The sequence below is a fragment of the Malaclemys terrapin genome, chromosome 9 (assembly GCF_027887155.1).
Source record: "Malaclemys terrapin pileata isolate rMalTer1 chromosome 9, rMalTer1.hap1, whole genome shotgun sequence".
NCBI classification, from domain to species: Eukaryota; Metazoa; Chordata; order Testudines; family Emydidae; genus Malaclemys; species Malaclemys terrapin.
This window is the reverse complement of record NC_071513.1, coordinates 99,670,986-99,690,348: the sequence shown is the minus strand read 5'-3', so window position 1 is coordinate 99,690,348 and position 19,363 is coordinate 99,670,986. Positions and strand designations below refer to the sequence as shown.

The 19,363-nt window shown below is 43.7% G+C and overlaps 1 protein-coding gene across 4 annotated transcripts in view; it reads left to right on the top strand.

Moving 5' to 3' along the window:
- The window catches only part of DIS3L2 (DIS3 like 3'-5' exoribonuclease 2), a 262,106-nt gene that overhangs the window by 147,488 nt on the left and 95,255 nt on the right, over positions 1 to 19,363 (top strand). For all 4 annotated transcript variants that reach the window (XM_054040303.1, XM_054040301.1, XM_054040300.1 and 1 more), the window contains 2 exons: positions 7,441 to 7,553; positions 17,523 to 17,630. In XM_054040303.1, coding sequence (XP_053896278.1) covers positions 7,441 to 7,553; positions 17,523 to 17,630 — 221 coding nt within the window. The remainder of the gene's footprint in view (positions 1 to 7,440; positions 7,554 to 17,522; positions 17,631 to 19,363) is intronic.

Sequence of the window (19,363 nt, the reverse complement as noted above, 5' to 3'; positions counted from 1 at the left end):
TAACCTAAAATTATTTGTAAAAATCTTTTATTTTTAAGCAAATCTCATGATTTGGGGGGCTTGATTCATGAATTTTGAATGCTTGAGGTTGGAAATATTGCTGTATTTCACTATGGGTAGGTACAGTGCTTAGCAGATTTGGGAGCCAGTTGATGCTACCGTAGTACAAATAATGAATAATTAATCATCTTGTAGAATTGTGGAGAGACGCTCAAGTGCCTTGAAGACCTCAGAAAGGCTATTACTGAAAGGAGAGGCCTCTTTATGGGGTGGGAAGCAGGAGAGTTGTATCTATCGTGGTGGGTGCTGGGGAGCCTTTCTAGTTCTGATCTACGGTGGAGAGGTTTGGAATGGAACCTCCCCTGAAGCTGACACCTGCTGAGAAGCTTGGTGGCACATGGCACCTCATCTGTATCTTTGCCATGTAGTGTTGTACACTATGTATGCATAGCTAGTTCTTGCCTCTTGTCAGAATGTTCACTTTAGCAGCCATTGCGTACTTAAACTCCCTACCCCCCAGCTCTGCGGGTTCCAGAAATGAAGATACAGGAGATCTTTTAGAAAGTAACTTTCATGACGCCGATTGTGTGAAAATGCTAACTTAGCGCCACACTTACTCATCCACTAACTCAAGACATGGGACTGTTCTTATTGCCAAAAGTTTTTCTTCCACGTTTTATGTCAAAGGAGCTGATAACAGGAGGGTTTAGTGAGAGAGGAAAAATATTAATGACTGAAAATATGTGTAACTGTACTTCAGAGGGCTGGACCAGCATCATGTGCCATTAAAAGGTTTAGAGTTTCTTGGTAAACAAGGCAATAGATTCATGCCCAGTTGCAATGTGGTTTCAGAAACCAAAATGGCCACAGGGCATGCGAGTAAGGTTTAAGCATTTTCCCCTCATTATTTTAAAATAAATGAAATAAAACACATCTTTTGTTTGAACAAGAGCTTTGCATTCTGGGCTAGAAAAGTGACCTCAGCTGACAAATAAAAGCTATTCTTTTTAGTCTTTGAGCTTCAGAGCAGTCTAAATAACTTACTCTTTGGTGGGCAGTTTTTTACAACTACTTTTTCTTCCACCATATCTTCCAAGCCAGGCACTTTAGTATATGAAACTTGGAGGTACCAGTGTAATCCTTGTTTGCTCTTCTTTGGTGATCATATGCTACTGTGATGGTCTTGCTGCTGCCTAAAATAGGTAAATATGTCACCAGACCTAACGCCTCTTGTTGCATCCATTGTGTGAGGATTCCCTGAGGCAGGAACGTCATGTAATAGTGTATATTAACAGGTTTCAGAGTAGCAGCCGTGTTAGTCTGTATCCGCAAAAAGAACAGGAGTACTTGTGGCACCTTAGAGACTAACAGATTTATTAGAGCATAAGCTTTCGTGGATGCATCCGAAGAAGTGGGCTGTAGTCCACGAAAGCTTATGCTCTAATAAATCTGTTAGTCTCTAAGGTGCCACAAGTACTCCTGTTCTTTTAGTGTATATTAAAGCACCGTGAATGCCACCGGTGCTAGAGAAGTTTAGTAGTAATGAGTTCCAGTCATTTCCCCACGACTCAGTGTACTCAGAGGGCGTGTCTAGCTTCTCAGCATGGCTAGCGAGAGACGCACTATCACACTAAAATTAGCACTATGGCCACAGATGGCCTGGATGGCGGCTCGTGCTGGGCACCCAACTACAGTTCAGCCCAACCCCCAGGTATATACTCAAGCAGCTTGCCTGAGCTGTCCGTCTCACCCCCCCCCCCATGCCTCTGTGATCACACCGCTATTCTTAGTGCGCTACCTTGAGCAGAGCTAGCGTGTGTCTGTCTGCTTGCACTTGGATGCACCCTCCCAGGGGCTGTGTGGACATACCTTAAGTGCCATCCACCTGATGCCATGTAACCAAATGGGTACTATTTTTACTGATACCAAGTCCTCCCAACCCTCCTACCTCTATTTGTTTCATCCACCTGTTGCATCTTGCCCTCGTTCTAGAATGGGAGCTCTCTGTGGCAGGGATTGTCTTTTACTTCTCTGTGCAGCACCTACCACAATGAGACCCTAATTCTTGCTTGGGGCCCTATGCTTCTGTAGTGCTAATAGTAAGCAAACCTCAATTAGTCGTTTGTCTTTGTTTCAGCCATGCTCTTGTATTACATTTGCAGATGAACAGTAACAGAAGTTTTTAAGTCATCTTTTCTCCTGGTGTTGGAGGTGGGGTAGAAACCAGGAGGAAGTGTACAAATTCTATGGAATTGTCGTCTGCCACCTTATCTTCATGTTGGGTTTTGAGCTTCGTGGCCATGAAATGTTTGCTTTTTCCTATACAGTGCGTGCCAAAAACCTGTGCGATGTTAACTTGCTTGGTCGCCTTCTCTGAATATGAATATACTACCAGGGTGTTGTCTTACTTGCCGTTCCCATAAATAGAAACTTCAGCTTTCAAAGTCCTAGAACAAACACTTGACACACATCGCTGTGTTGGCAATTCTTGCTGAGCACTTGCAGATTGAAAGAGCCTTTTCTCTTCACTCCCCTCCTCCCCTCTTTAATCCTTTTTTCAATAATGAAGGAAAAAAAGTTCTTCAGACTGTTTTTGTTCAAGAAAGTGAGATCATCAGCGAAGAAGTCAAAAACAAGAGCTCGCTCTTACCTCTCCTGCGAGGTGACACACGTAAACATTCACATTTGATTTCAGCATCTGATCAGCTTTGCATCCATACAACATCTGGGAGTGGGCTCGAACAAATTAGATTTTCAAATCAAAGAGTGAGCCCCCTCTCTAAAACCAATTGGAGCCTCGTGAAGCATCATTGTTAGCTCTGTCGTTTGTTAAACTTCAGTATGAGCTCACACACTGTATTGCAGGAACTTGGAGATGGCACAAGTCCATTATTTGTGTCTTATCCAGCCGCTAAATTGTTGTTAAACTAGGAGTGAATTGTGTTGCTGGAAAAGCTTTGCTGTCTTTCTGCAAGGTGAAAAACAGGATTGTTTTTCAGTTGCAGCATTTCTACAATTGCATGTAATCAGTGTGATGACCGCAGCTACTGTTAATCTTGCAAAACGTGTTAGCCTAAAGGAAGCTTTGCTGGGTGAAAGCAAGTCATTTGATCTGTTTTTCTGCTTTGTAGCGCTCTGGATGAAAACTCCTCTTTGTTGGTGGATCTTGCAATGCAGTTGTTCCATTTCAAGCAGTTCCTCTTTCTCCCTCCAACATACATGGCATAGTCTCTAGTCCCTAATCCATAGCATCTAGTAACCTAGTTTTGTCCAGCCCTAATGCTAAACTTCTCATCTGCCTGCAGCATAACTAGCGATGGCATTGTCAGAATGGGAGTGAGGAATCTAGTTTTATCTCTGTTAAAGCTGACTAGTTTTAGATGAGATAAAACCACGAGGTCCTGACTTCTCTTGGCCATCAAAGATCCCATGGCACTTTTCACTGAAGTAGGTGTTAGCTTTCAGCTCCTGCTTCGATTCCAGGCTGAATAATCTGCCTGACTAAATTCCTATACGTTTCTCACTGGGTGCAGTGTTCTTCTTTACATCCGATCTTAAACTTCTGGTAAAGGTTGCTATGGCTTGAACACAAGTCTGTGTTGCTGTGCCCTGCTGTGGTTGCATTGTATCTTTAGAGGTAACAGCATTTCAGTGGTGAAGCAGATCTGTGTGGTTTGTAAAACTACTTTTGGAAGATGGGCTGCTCGAGAAACTCAGTCAGGATGGAGCACTGTATCCTGGGACTTGCCGCCTCCATTTACTCTGAAATTGTACTTCCTCATTAAACATGAAGGTGGATGTGGACTTCCTTGTAGAATGCAGTGGCCTGCACTGTGCTTATCCTTACTTTTCCCAGAGGCCTCTGTTCTCAGTGCTGACATGTATTTTTCTGACCTCAACATTTGTCCTTTTTTATAACTGAATGTGCTGGTCTAACTCTTCATCCCTTTCTGCAGATTGCGCACTCTTTTTTCCTTAAGAAATAATTTCCATATTACAACCTTTCCTTTTGGGACATTGAAACAAACATCAGTTCAACAAAAGAAAACAAGACCTACAAATCCGGAGGGGAATTCTGGGAAACCACATTATTCTGTCCACAAAGATCTTTCATTTTCCTAGCAAATAAACCAGAAGAAAGCGATCGGTAGTTATTCCTGTGCAGCGTTTGCTGAACAGATTAGTATGGTATTTTGTCTAGGACATATTAAAAGCAGTGGCTTAAGAGAAGTCGTATTGGCTGATTACAGAAAGCTCTATACTGTATCTTAAAGTTCTCTTGGACTGGACTTTTTTGGGGGGAGGGGGGTTGTAGGAGGGGAATGAGTGAGTCATACTTTTAGCAACATAAACCTGAGAGCTGCCAGTGCACATTATATCAATATAGGTAACAAAATATTTACTTAGGGTTTCCATTAAAAGTTCAAACGCAGAGGGCTCAAGTTGACCCCTGGTTTTAGAACCTCTGGTGGGAATCCTGAGTGAAATTTAACTCGGCTCAATGTGTTTTTATTGGCTACCTTCATGTTTTATTATCTCATGTAATGAGATCTCTCTCGGTTTGTCGATTTTTCTGCTGAGGACGAAAAAGTTCACATGTGTAACGGTGCGCATATTGAATGAAGATGTCGTTAAAGTCATGATGTAATGACCCCTTCTCCTTTTCCTTTGTTCAATATTTGCCTGTAGGGTCAGTACATTACAATATTGGCTTCAAAAGAAATCAGTATTTTTTTTACCTTCTGAAAGTGTTGGCTTCAAATGCTTGTAATATTGAAACTCTTGGTCTTAGACTTACTGTCTAAGTAGTTTCGGGCTTGGGCTCTTGATCCATGTAGAGCAGCTTTCAGGGCATCTGATAATATCACAACACAGCTGTAGGCAGCTATCTGAGGTGAACCGTGTGATCTTTAATCTACAGAAGTTTCTCCCAAGCTTTCTAATGACTTATGGAATTTGTCCCTCGGCGTGGGACGGGATTATTACACTCTCCCACTGCGGCCCATTGTATTTACTCTCTGCAGGCCACTTTAATGGAATACAGGTTAGATGGACAAAGCTAAATTCCAGCATTCCCTCTTTCCTGTACTTTTTAGCTGCCTTCATATATGCTTATGTATAATTTTCAGTTCCCAGCATATTAAACTCTAGCACAGAGGTGGGCAAACTATGGCCTGTGGGACCCTCCTGCCCGGCCACTGAGCTCCTGGCCTGGGAGGCTAGCCCCTGGCCCCTCCCCCGCTGTTCTCCCTCAGCACCGTGCTGAGCCCTGGGCGGCCGGGCAGCGCAGCTGCAGAGCCGCGGCCTGACCCGTGCTCTGGGTGGCGCAGTGGCGTGGCTGGCTCCAGCCGGCCGCCAGCCACGGGTGCTCCAGGCAGCTTGGTAAGGGGGCAGGGAGCAGATGGGGTTGGATAGTGGGCAGGGGAGTGCGGGAGTGTGGATAGGGGTTGGGACGGTCAGAGGGCGGGTTTGAATGGGTGCAGGGGTCCCGGGGGGCAGTCAGGAAGGAGGGGGGGGTTGGATGGGGCAGCCAGGGAGAAGGGGTGGTTGGATGGGGCAGGAATCCTGGGGGGGAAGAGTCATGAATGAGAGGAGGGGTTGGATGGGGCGGCAGGGAGCAGTCAGGGGTGGGTGGTTCCATGGGTTGTCAGGGGACAGGGAGCGGGGGGAGGGGTGGATGGGGCAGGAGTCCTGTGGGGGCGGGCCATCAGGGGGTGAGAAGCGGGGGGGGGGGGGAGGGGGGAAGCTGGGCCACACCTGGATGTTTGGGGAGGCACAGCCTCCCCTAACCAGCCCTCCATACAATTTCCGAAACCCGATCATAGAATCTCAGGGTTGGAAGGGACCTCAGGAGGTCATCTAGTCCAACCCCCTGCTCAAAGCAGGACCAATCCCCAGACAGATTTTTACCCCAGTTCCCTAAATGGCCCCCTCAAGGATTGAACTCACAACCCTGGGTTTAGCAGGCCAATGCTCAGACCCCTGAGCTATCCCTCAAGCCAAAAAGTTTGCCCGCCCCTGGTCTAGCATCATCAGAAGGGTGTGCAGTCAGATGAACTGCAGTGCTTAGTTATTGTATCTGTTTATTATCAAATTACACTTAAAATACAGAAGTTAGATGAAAATAATAATGCTATAGATTCATGTTTTATTTTGACACCTGCTTACAAAGCTGCCCTATACTGGGTTTTTTACTAGTACAGAGTTAGTGTAAATTGTATTTAAAAATATATCTCTATATATAAGGATAAATATCTGTAATAGAAACAAAGTCATTATCCCAGGGTGAACCGTGTTTAAAACCAAACACAAAAGCCTATTAACAATTGAGAGATCAATGGAATTAAAAATATTCTACAGCTAATCACTGTAAATCTGTTAGCCCAGCTCTTTGTGAAAAAACAGACAACACTTGTAGTTTTCCTTGAAGATCAACAAACCAGGCTCTGTTGGACCATGGGATTAAATTACTTCCCAAGCTAAGGACGCCTGCTTCATGGTAAACAGCTTGTGAGCAGCCCCCCTGACTTTAAACCAAGGGGCTGCTAATATCTCCTTTAATTGTAACTGCAACAATACCATGCAAGAAGAGAGCTGGGCTTTCAGGTGTCCAGTGTCTAAGCCAATTAGGGCTAAATGGGTCATAAACTGCAACGTATGCTCCACCCGGAAATGAAATGGAAACTCGTGCAGATCTAAGAGCCGACAGTGTAATGTTCTTCCTGCTTGAAGTACTGCATAATAAGCCTGCAACTGCATTCTGTACTACTTTACATTTCTACATGATTTTCAGGTGCAGCCCATGTAAGTTGCTTTGCAGTGTCCTGATATCAAGGTAACGAAGGCATGGATCATTGTAACAAGGTCCAGATTTGAAAGACATGGTCACACACTTCTTACTAATTGCATATTCACTTTCAGTCACAGGGTCATATCGGTACCTAGATAAAGAAAGAATTCTTAGTTCCAGACAAAACTCTGTGGCCCCCAAATTGTAGTCTCTGCAGTGCGTACTTCAACTTTAGATGAGGGTGATCAGAGGCTGCATTGTAGAATATAACGCTTTTATCAGCCCCAGTCTTAGGTACAACAATTACTGGCCAGTTTCGCGGGAGAGAGAGTAGAGTTTACTGTGTCAGTTGCTAAATAGAATAATCAGTCAAAAGAATCTATATCTGGAAATGTAAAGACCTGTCCAAAGAGGCAAAATACTTGTGAACGTTGCGTGTTGCCATCTTCTTGTACATTTTTCTTGCTGTCTCGTTATGGATGGCTCTGTGCTAACTCACAGAACTCATACCTCTTGAATAACTGCTCTGCCAAAAATGACCTGGCAGAAAGTCTAGTGATTGTAAAACTGTAGAAATTCTTCTTGAAAGGTGACTTTTGGATGCAATTACTTCCCCTTAATACTATACTGATTTCCCGATGCAATTTCAGGAAACGTTGAAGTGGGTGTTCATATCGCAGATGTGAGTTACTTTGTTCTGGAAGGAACAGCGCTGGATCAAGTGGCCAGTGGAAGGGCAACTAGTGTGTATCTAGTGCAGAAGGTAAGAATAGCTATCTCTTTTTTTCTGAGACCTGTCTCCCTTTTACCTTAAATTCACTATAAAGGATCATTATCAGAAACAATGAAACAAACTTACGAGAAAGTAATTCTTTCAATCTACTCCACGCTGATTAGGCCTCAACTGGAGTATTGTGTCCAGTTCTGGGCGCCATATTTCAGGAAGGATGTGGACAAATTGGAGAAAGTCCAGAGAAGAGCAACAAAAATGATTAAAGGTTTAGAAAACATGACCTATGAGGGAAGATTGAAAAAATTGGGTTTATTTAGTCTGGAGAAGAGAAGACTGAGAGGGGACATGATAACAGTTTTCAGGTACATAAAAGGTTGTTACAAGGAGGAGAGAGAAAAATTATTGTTCTGAACTTCTGAGGATAGGACAAGAAGCAATGGGCTTAAATTGCAGCAAGGGCGGTTTAGGTTGGACATTAGGGAAAACTTCCTAACTGTCAGAGTGGTTAAGCACTGGAATAAACTGCCTAGGGAGGTCGTGGAATCTCCATCATTGTTGATTTTTCAGAGCAGGTTAGACAAACACCTGTCGGGGATGGTCTAGATAATACTTAGTCCTGCCTGAGTGCAGGGCACTGGACTAGATGACCTCTCGAGGTCCCTTCCAGTCATATGATTCTATGAAACTCAAACCATTAATATAGTAAACCTACAAGAAACAAGCAAATCCAACACGTGGATAACTAAGTTGTACAAAATCCCAGTACATCCAAAGAAGGCGTTGCATAAAACAGGAATACACAATTTCATTGTACAGTAAAATGTAATTGAAATTCAACAGGAATCAATCAAAGCAACTTAAGAAACAAATGCTACATTTCTGAAGTAAAATGTAGTAGTGCATATATGCTGATTTTAAATTATGTGATGGGGTAAGTTTAGGAAACTTCCATTCCAAATCTGTATCCTGATTTTCACAGTTAAATGTGCAAAAGTGCTTTCAGGCTGCATCAAATATTACAGGCTCTTCTTGCATTGAAGGAAGCCAAATAACCTTCTTTCTGCCAACCTACTGTGTAATCTTGAAGCAGGAGCAACAGAAAGTGGAATATGAAGGGACAGCCCAAGGTTCATAAGAGCAGATCCTGTTCTTCCCTCCTGATCAGTTGGGCTACATCCTATTTATAGAAGAGACACTTTCCACTGTTGTTCCACAGATGTGCCCAGAAGAAGGGGCATCTCTGGTTAACATTCTTCCGCTTAGGTCATTGCAGATCACTCACATTTTCTCCCATCCCCTCCTTACCAGATTTGCTTATAATTCATAAGGTGGCACCTTCACATCTCGGTGGGAGCTTGAAAGAGCATTGGAAACTAAAGATTTCTCCCATCAGTTAACGTGAATCCATGCCTAACCTGTTGCACTTGGAAATTTGCTCTTGTTGCACTTGTGTTATGTCTGGCTGAGAGTGACTAGAGGCAGGGCCACAGTCTTTGACAGAAGTAGCCTATGCATGCTAATTCCTTAACATCTTCACCAGTGCTCTGACCTTTCGCTGTTGTTTGGACACAGTCTAGAAATATTGTTGAAGGTTTTAAAACTTTCCTGTGTCAGTAACACTTGCTTCTCCCTCACGAAATTGCTTCTGTAGTTTCCCACTCTCATGTGCTGAGTCTGATGGTCTTGGAACATTGTAACACAGTTTATCCATTAGAGGGTGTGTGTGTATTGACCTGTGCTTATAAAATGCCACATCCCAGTAACGGTCCTCTGTTCTGCTTTGTCCACCAGCCACAGGGGATTCAGAACTATTTCTCTGATGCTAATTGTGCAGTTATGTTGGTTTCAATTTCTAGTTGTTTATTCTTAGTAGCTGATTTATAATTTATTTCCATGACGTTTTAGTTGATTAGTGATAGGACCGAATTGTGGAGGATCCAAAGAAATCCAGGGGCTTTTTAAGTGCTTATGGGCACGGGGATGCCACTTGGAATAGCAATTGAAACACTGCCTCTGTGGGTCCATGCACAAGGGTTTCAAATGGATAAACTGTTTTAGAATAGTTCTCATAGACTCATAGACTTTAAGGTCAGAAGGGACCATTATGATCATCTGGTCTGACCCCCTGCATGCTGCAGGCCATAAAACCGTCCCTACCCCTTCCCTGGACTCTGCTGTTGAAGTCCCCAATCCTGTTTTTAGTGACTTCAATCGGCAGAGACCCTCCTGCTAGAGATCCCTGCCCCATGCTGCGGAGGAAGGCGAAAAACCTCCAGAGGCTCAGCCAATCTGCCCTGGAGGAAAATTCCTTCCCGACCCCAAATGTGGCGATCAGTAAGACCCCGAGCATATAGGCAAGAGTCTCCAGCCCGACCCCGTTAGCCATTATACTATTTACCCACCATTGCTTGGCTTTCCTTGACTAAGTTCTCTCATTGCAAGACACAGGGCACATAGGTGCTACAGTGTGGAACAGAAGACACAGTGTGTCCAGAGAACTCATCAGTAAGCGAGCATCCTATATAAAAAACTGAAAACAAATATTTTGGTTTGGGAATGGTGCCTCCTGGGAGTTGTAGTTTGGGTGCCTCATTCTCTTCTCTGGGCTGGGCTTCCTGGGTGGACTAAATCTCCCATAAAGCACCGTGGTCTACTATGATCTGCTACTTCCCCCTTCCAAGACAGTGAGAGTTGCTAGCCCTGGTGTGTCATGGGAGATATAGTCCTGCAGGAAGTCTCTCGTATAGAGGAGAATGGGGATATGAGGCAATCAAACTAAAACACCCATGAGGCACTGTGGCAGCATTTACAAATCAAGATATTTTGCTTTTCAGGCTTCATTCTTTTTGTTTAAAAAAAAATTCCACGGAAAACATACATTTTACGGAAAAAAAAAATCGCTTATTTGAAAACCCAATTTCCCGCTGAAGAACAGTTTTGACAGAAAGTTTTCAACCAGCTTTAGATTTCATTCTTTTTGTATAACTAGGATTCCCACTTACATAATGCCTTGTCATGCCCTAAATCTTTATTTGGTCTTCAACTGCCTTGGTTTGTTAACTCCAGGAGTGGCATTTTATCCATTATTTTGCCCTGAATGGATACATTTTTAAGAGTGAAAACCAAATTAGATATTGAAAATATGGAAGACTTTCCCAGTGTCTCTAACTTGGTTAAAAATTGATCAAATGTTGGATCTGAAAATCCTAATTCTTTAATGTGATGGTTATTAATTCTAACAAAATAAGTGTGGGTCTGGACAGAAGAGGGTAATAAGAGCTGGTTTGAAACAATAAGATGGCAAGGTCACGCTCATAGAAAATAGACTTTCCTTTGATGGAACTGTTCCACAAATGCAGCTGTGATGCTGCCATGACTTAGAATAATGCAAATTCTCCCAAAAAGGAAATTAAATAAATCTACATATTTAATTCCCCTGAACCATCTGTCCAGAAGACAAATTATTGTATAATGGCTAACAGTTTGTTTAATAAAAGCCAGAGTTTTAGAAGTAAGAGTGAATCAAGTTTTAAAAAGCAAGAAAATCTAAACAGTTTTCTCTCTTTTGGCACATATTATGGTGTTGTTATTTTAGGTGTGAAGCAACTCAAGTGAAAGGTCAGCCATAAATCCCTACAATATTTTACTGGTCCTGTTTTATAATAGAGATCAAAGATTGGAACTGGAAGCCTGTCTACATGTTGAGTCCAAGGATTTTAAGACATTCACTTTTGACACCAGCAGGTTGTCAGGGTGTTGATATTTTGATAATGTCAAGCTGGGTAACAAAGAGTTGATCGAAATCTGAATTCATGGAAGTGTTGATACAAAAAAGAAAACTCTGAAGCTGAAATCTTGGCTCGTAAACAAATTGCCTATTTCCTTTGAGTGTCTTTCAGTGTATGAGTGATAGGCCAGCTGAGCCCACCCCATTGTTAAATCTGTGTTCCCCTCCCCGCATCGGGCCGATGGAAGCTCAGACTGGTAATGTACCACCTCAGCAGATAGACCAAGGATGAAGGGGTCACTCATGGAAGTCAGCAGACTGATCATAATCAAAACTGAACCCATTGAGAGCAGTCAGCCAAGGGAGGGCAACAGAGGAATTAGATTGTTTGAGGGGAATAAAATTGTCTGTGTGACTTTGTGAAAATCCCAGGGGTTATTCTGAAACAGTGTTTGTTCTTTTTGCTCTTTGTCTTGTTGATTGATTGATTCCCCCCCGCTGATCCCTGAAAAACCTCTATGGCAATTCCCATTGATTATAGGGCTGCCCTGGCTCACCTGCTGCTGAACTTGGCTAGTGAGCCAGTCCCAGCTCCAGCAGATGTTTCTGCCTTTTAAAGCCAATGGGGAGTTTTCCAGTGCAGTGTGTATGCCCCCTCCAGCTACCCCAGCTCTCCAGGAATCAGTACTAGGTCTGAGAACGAGGCGTTGGATTCTGGAGGCAGTTTATTAACCCAAGAGGCAAACCCCCAAAAGCCCAATGTTCTCAGAAGCAGGGTCCAAGAGTCACATGGTACTATGTGAACCTGCCAGCCAGAGAGACTAGCTGTTGAACAGTGTGCCCTGCAGGACATGTTAAGTTTTATTGCCACAGAAAGACACTACACAGGAAAACTTCCATCTTCAGTGCCCGTTTCTCTCAGTCTGGGTCACAGTGATAGGTCCTAGTGAATGCTCTCTGCCGGTGACCCGCTAGGACTGCAGCGATGGGAATCCTGATCTCTGTGCTCTGGGTCCCGGCATGTTTCAAGCCTCTAGAGCCTCAGCAGACTACAGATCTGATTCCTCCCTTGGGTTCTCCAATATGTTTCCTGGGCCCTGACTCTGTCAACTCCCTCTCCTCAGAAATGGAAGTCCTCTGACGACCTGCTCATAGCCCCCAAGAGCAGCGCTGCCCCCCATCCCCCCAGATCACCCAGTTATTTAAAGAGTTCCTCTCCGAGAGCTCCACCCCAAAGGTGTGATGCTCCTGATTGCAGTTTAACTCTCTCAGGGGCGTGCGGCAGTTGTGAAGCTGTTAACACACAGTCACACACCTGGCACAGAGTCTAACACATTAATGCTCTTTTATGCTTACTTATATAATGCACAGGCGAGTGCAGATCATACAAAACAATGAGCATTACACACAGGTCTCTTTCTATCTCACCCTTCCCTTAGGGATCATTGCTGTCCAGGAAGACAGGGAGGCAGTGTCCCCCTGCCTCACAAGGCTGTTACATGCTGGGTGGTCTCTCCCTCATGAAGCCCTTTCCCCAGCTTCATTGACCTTGCTCACTCTTACGCTTCATCTTCCTGTCCTCTCTTGCCGTGTGGCTTGCTATTTAAACTCTTCCTGGCCACCTTTGTTCTACCTTTTGAGGAAGTTTCCACTGCTCTCACCTTCTCCCCCCCCCCCCCCTTCAGAGGGGTCAGCTAGACTGAATTTCTAAGGTTTGAGCTGCCTTTTTAGCAGAACCTTTGGGTGATTAAGGTACTGTCATTAACCTTAAATATTTCCCTTTGCATCTGTCTGGTGTGTACCTGCTATGGGACCTGCCAGCAACAGTGGATCTGCACACATACTCATGATACAGCAGTTTTTCAGAATACAACTTCACATTGTCAACCAGAATTCATAAGTTGTTCAGACAGACCCCCCCCCCCTCCCCCCCCCCCAGTTCCTCACATCTGGTCTCTCTCAGCTCTCGTCCGCATCCCCTCCGATGCACACAAAGCTTGTCATATAGATTTGTAACTGACTCAGAAAGCACCATGGGGAGCAGATAAAACATGGCAAAAGGAAACAACTTTCCCTCAAGATGCTTGCTTGCTGGGCAGTCGCTAATTCAGCTTCGCACTTCGGAGATGGGCAGGAAGAAGGTTTATCTGAATGGAGAGAGGGAACGCTAAACCCTCTGCCTATCATTTGATTTAAAATGCAAACCTGTAGTAGAGAGTGTTGTATTCATCAGCCTCTAATTCTTACTGAAGTAAATGCACTTTTCGTTGTTTTACACAGTTGGGTTCTACTGCACATTAGAAAGACTTTCCTGGGGGCTGTTAACTACCTCCCCACTCCACATTTGGAAGACTGTTTTTTCTAGTTTTACCATTCGATCTCTGCAACTGTATTTCTCAGAGTAATTGAAAGTGAGAGTCCGTCAATCCCTGTACCTGTGATCGTGGTGGTCACTTTAGTTCAGTGATGTGCCATGCTCCAGTTACAGTAAAAACAGAGCCCGAGGAGGTGGGCCTCATTGTAGCCAGCCCATTGTTATTTGCCTAGGAAGCCAGTTCACATTTAAGGTAGAATTCTTTCCCTACATTTCAACCAGCTGAATGTCTACATTCCATAGTAATCCATGTACTGGCTGGCATACATTGCTATCTCTTGGCAGACGGTCACCTTGCACGTTCTAAGGGTAAGGCATGTGAAGAGATGAGGCCTCCGTTGATTAATCGAGACACCGCTATGCATCACTGATACTTTACAAATCTTTCACAGATCTTTACATATGTTACATCTGAAAAGCAGAGTGCTCCTCCTACTCCAAGTCCTATTGCAAAAGCCTTTTTCTGGTGAAAGAAGGAGCCAGGGGACACCCCCTAAAATCGCCTTTCTTCTCAAAACCTGACGGAACTGTTGCTGCTTTATGTATAAATACTGCCCTCGTATGCCTTAAGAAATCCGATGCTTAGTTTGTCTTACAGTATTTGACTGTATCGTCTTAGTGGTCAGGCCATGAGACAAAATGTGCAAGCATGACCCAAACTTTGTATGTCACAACTGTGAATTTAATCTCTACGTAAAATATGTAGGAGAATCCGGATATTAAACAGATGCAGACAACTGACCAGAACTATGGAGGTGTGGCCTGAACACAGAACTAAGGACTTAATTCAGCAGAGCACTTAAGCGTATATGTAACTAAGTGCATGAGAAGTCCCATTGACATCAGTGGGACAACTCATTTAAGTACCTTGCTGAATCAAGGCCTAAAACAGGACTGTGAATTGAAACAACCCTTGCACGATGACTTCTCTGGCTTCATTCAAATCCGTTTGCCTCTAACTCCTTTTCCCTATTTGTGAAATGGGAGTAATACTTCTCTACTCGATATAATAGGTTTGTAACAATTAATTGCTTGAAGATGAGTGTTTAGTACTATAATTATAATCTGAGTTAAAGCTTTGTTTTACATCATCAGAACCCCTTCTGTGCCATTATAGCCTCTTGAGTCAGTTATTAATCGTGTTCAAGTACACTTAAGAGAACTTTTTAAAACAAGAGCATCCCCTCATATCATCTGAGCTATATTTTATGCCTAGGATCACCACAGATTTCATGCAAAGCATACTGGATCCTGTATTTCTCTAGCAGAATGTTATTGTTTCAGTAGGAGATCAGGGAAGGGGAAAGCTGTCATACACAAACGTATTCAAATCAAGTATCATTGATATCAACAAAGAGGCCTGCTTGGGTTCAGTGCTTTCAGATGCCCCCATCCCAGAGTGTGGGTCCTTATGGATTTTTGGATGTGATCTCCGTAGTCTCAGTTATCACAAGATGACAGTTTTCCAAAGAAGAGGTACCTGCAACTGCGTTCTTTATTCTGGATTATGCATTTAGGAATTTTATTGAACTACTACCACTTGTTCTGTGTGATCTGTTCATGTCAGTAAGGATTTTACTCAAAACAATCACATGAGATTTTAGTAAAGTGGGAATTTCCAACATCCCATAACCTTTCTCTACAGAACGCCTATGTTCTCTTTTCTGCTGTGTGTTGACAGAGCTCATTCTAAATTTATAACCTTGTGTTGTTGGGCTTTCCAGGCAGCATGGCAGACCTCACGTAGTATATCTGTAAATTATGAACTTACTAGTATTGTTAACGTGCTTTTCACAACTGGAATAACACAGTTGACGGCCTTTGTGTTGCGGGAAACAGCTTATCATAATCTTTGCCCTTCTGACCTTCCACTTGAACCAGCACTGCTGATTCATGTTGAAAGTGGCTCCTGAATTGTCAAGAGACCATACGGTTAATCTTTTGGCATTAATACACAGTGCAATTAGAGTGGATTTATGAGCAATGGTCTAGTGCCAAACTACAAATGTGATTAAATATTCTAAGAACTTTCTTTGAAAGCTAAAGGTAAATATGAAATGTGTGTTCTTTGAAAAAAATAGAGACCCTAATTTTTATTTCTTGTGCTTTTTGAGAGCCCAGTTATTCATCAGAGTTCCAGATACAGCAGAACTATCTCTAAAACATGGGTGTCAGGATTCGGAACAGTGCGTGTTAATGTGACTTAGCCCTGGTCTACACTGGGGGGGATTGCTCTAAGTTATGCGACGTCAGCTATGTGAATAATGTCGCTGAAGTTGACGTACATAGATCGACTTACTGTGGTGTCTTCGACTGCTGCCGCTTCCCTGTCAACTCTGCCTGCACCTCTCGCAGTACTGGAGTACAGGAGTCGACAGGAGAGCACCCAGGGGTTGATTTATCGCGTCTAGACTAGACGTGATAAATCGATCCCCGCTGTATCAATCGCTGTCCACCGATCCGGCGGGTAGTGAAGACATACCCTTAGATAGTCCGATTTCTATGTTTACTATGGTGGTGGGATTTAACAGTAGAAATAAAACTTAAACTCAATATCTAAAATATTAATTTTGCGAACTCTTCTGAGCAGGAAATTTGTGTTCCTCCTTATCTGTAAAGTACCAGGCTCATTTCTGACCCTATATAAACAATAAGAATATGCACATTTTGATTAGTGTATTTACTGTTTTTCAAAAGGGTCAATAATGAGAGAGGAAATACAAAAATGAAACTTCAAATCGTAAGATTTGACTCACTAAATGGCTGCTAAATATGATCTTTTCCACAAGCGTCACCTGGAAAATAACCAGAGAGACGAACTCCTCACTGGCGTAAATCAGCACAACACCATTGAAATCGCTGGAATTACGTTGATTTATCCCAGCAGGAGACCTGGGCCCCAAACCTTTACTCTTGGCTATAGTCCGTTTAGGAATAACTGATTTGATAGGCATCCGGGATCAGCTTAACAAATATTGATTGGTCATGGGCTACTGTTTCACAGATGAAATCCCAACTAATGACTTCTGTCTGGTTCTGATATACACTGGTATTGTGTTGAACTGGAAGCGAGTACAATAAAAATAATCCTTGTTCCCTGTCTTGGCTTCTCAATCCCTTTACTGCATGTAGGGTAGTCATAAAACAAGTGCTTTTCTTTGGTTATCTAGCCAATATCTCCACTGCGTTTTGACCCAGGCTGCCAAAGTGCTGTACAAACTTCAGTAAAGCCTTGTGTCATCTCTGTGACTTAGGCTACGTCTTCACTACGGGGGGGATTTAAGATACGCAAATTCAGCTACGCGAATAGCGTAGCTGAATTTGACGTATCGGAGCCAACTTACCCTGCTGTGAGGACAGCGGCAAATCACCTCCGCGGGTCCCCCGTTGACGGCGCTTACTCCTACCTCCGCTGATGGAGTACAAGTGTCGATTCGGGGATCGATTGTCGCGTCCCGATGAGACGTGATAATTCGATCCCCAAGAGATCGATTTCTACCCACCGATTCAGGCGGGTAGTGTAGACGTAGCCATAGGGAAGTATTATACCTATTTTGCAGAGGGCAGATTAGGGCAAGTTAAATTACTTACCTAATGTCAGTCTGCATGTGACAGAGCAGGGAACAGAATCAAGCAAGACTCCTATGCCTCTAACCACTGGAAAACTCCTGCCTTTTCCGGTTATACTTTGCTGAGCTTCCCCCATCCCTCCCAGTGTTAAAGTGGCAGCGAGAAGGCTGCAGAAGGCATAGAGGTTGTAACTTTGAGAGCTGAAGAGATGCTCCATTTAAGTGACTCTGTTTAGACCTTTTCCTTGCTTTTTGTTGGGGACCTGTGCCTTGGGGGAGTCAGGACACAAGAAGTGAATGTCCTTACCCATGCTGTCTTGTTTTTTCAGGTGATCCCTATGCTTCCCAGGCTGCTTTGCGAGGAGTTGTGCAGTCTCAATCCTATGAAAGACAGACTGACGTTTTCTGTAATGTGGAAAATGACTCCAGAAGGCAAGGTAACCCTGTGCACCCTGTCTCCTTCATTCTTCCTGGTGACTCTTCATGGGCAAGGTCAGCAGCAGCACTGGGCCACATTGATGTAAACAGATAGAGTACTAACATGGGTAATCCAGGAACATGTCTGCTCAAAATAAAGGCTTCAAGAGTCTCCCCCATCCCGTGAACACTGTGTCCTGTGGATAGGATTCTGTGGAACAACTGACTGGAACATCCTTGTGATGAGAGGGATGGAAACAATCAGTGTTATTGACGGTGACTGGGAGAGAGAATGAATGTTAGGAACAGAGGATTTCTGCAGCACCATATTAGGCCGCTTGTCTCTTCAGGATCTTGTCTCCAGAAATAGTTACATTTTTCTGAAGCACCAGATATTGATTCAGCGCCTTCAGCCCCCCCTGACATTTAGCCAGTTATGCAGTGCTGTGACTGAGGAAAATATTCCTTCCTGACCCCTGTGGTGGGCAGTTTATGCCCTTTATCATGAGTTTGGGTTATTACTTACAGAACTAGAAAGTATATTAATGTGCATACCATGATGTAGCTCTTTTAAAAAGACCCAGTTGTACTCTTTGGGGCTGTGCAATGTGTAAACAAACATCACCTTTATTTCTCATGATTTCAGGCATGCAGGTACAGCACGTTGGCATTGAAGGCATCAAGTGATAGTCCACTTGTCTTCGTGTTTGAACCGGTGGTGAGGGGAGCAGTCGGCTCTTCCTGGGTCTTCATTTCTTTCTCTCTGTTTATCTCCCATCCCTCTGGGCAGCATAACAGTCTGCTCCTCGGTTGCTTTTATGGTGGCAGGGCCCTCTCAGAGCAGTGACTGCATGTCCCCTCCCTAAAAGGCTTTGGAAAACAGGAAGAGTTCTTTTGTATTTCAAGCCTGCTGCTCTCCCATAAGCGTGTTGCTTTTATGCATTGTGTCCTTGCCAAGGTTGTTGGGGTGTCTGGTTTTTGGGGTGATGTGATCCTGAGGTGACCTTTCCAATGAAAATTAGTTTGGCTTCATTGTAAATGTCCACATTGCTCCAGAAGGCTCAGAATCTCATTGTACGTATTAGCAATGAGGCTGCACTGCAAAGTTCAGCTGCAGCGGAACGTCGTCAGTGTTGTCTCCAGTTCTAGGCCCATCTCTAGCATTATAAAAGATTTAGACTGTTGTTTGGGAAATCTTCAGCTTTCTGGATCTTGAATTGTAATTGCTCAAGACACCCTCTAATACCAGGTACTCATTTGGCCCTGTATTTACCACCGAGTGCTCTTTGAGCAATGAAGAGGAGCTGCTAACTCTTACCTCTTAGATATTGATGCTTGGTTTTAGAACAAGACTTAGATCCACCACATTTCAGCCAGTGAAAGTTTTTGGAGGAGTCACCGTCTCTTTCCTCATGTCTGCTCGGGGATGCTGATCTCTGAAGTCAGGCTGCATTCCAGTAGGAAAAGGTCTCTGACATCAGAGTCTATGCTTTCCTTTTGGAAGGCTGATTGCCTAGGGCCAACTCAACAAACAGATTTCTCCTGGGAAGCCTTTCAAGTCTGAATGGAAGTTTGGGTCACTGGGTTTGAATAAGAATTGAAGGCAAGTTAATGAACCTTACTCCTTCTAAGAGGAGACGGCAACCACAACCCTTTTTCCAGCTTGGCTTTTCTCCAAGAGCTTATCCTTGAGAGTCAGGGCAAAGCACCTCTAGTGCTACTACACTGTGGTGCTTGTGTAGGCAGGAGAAAT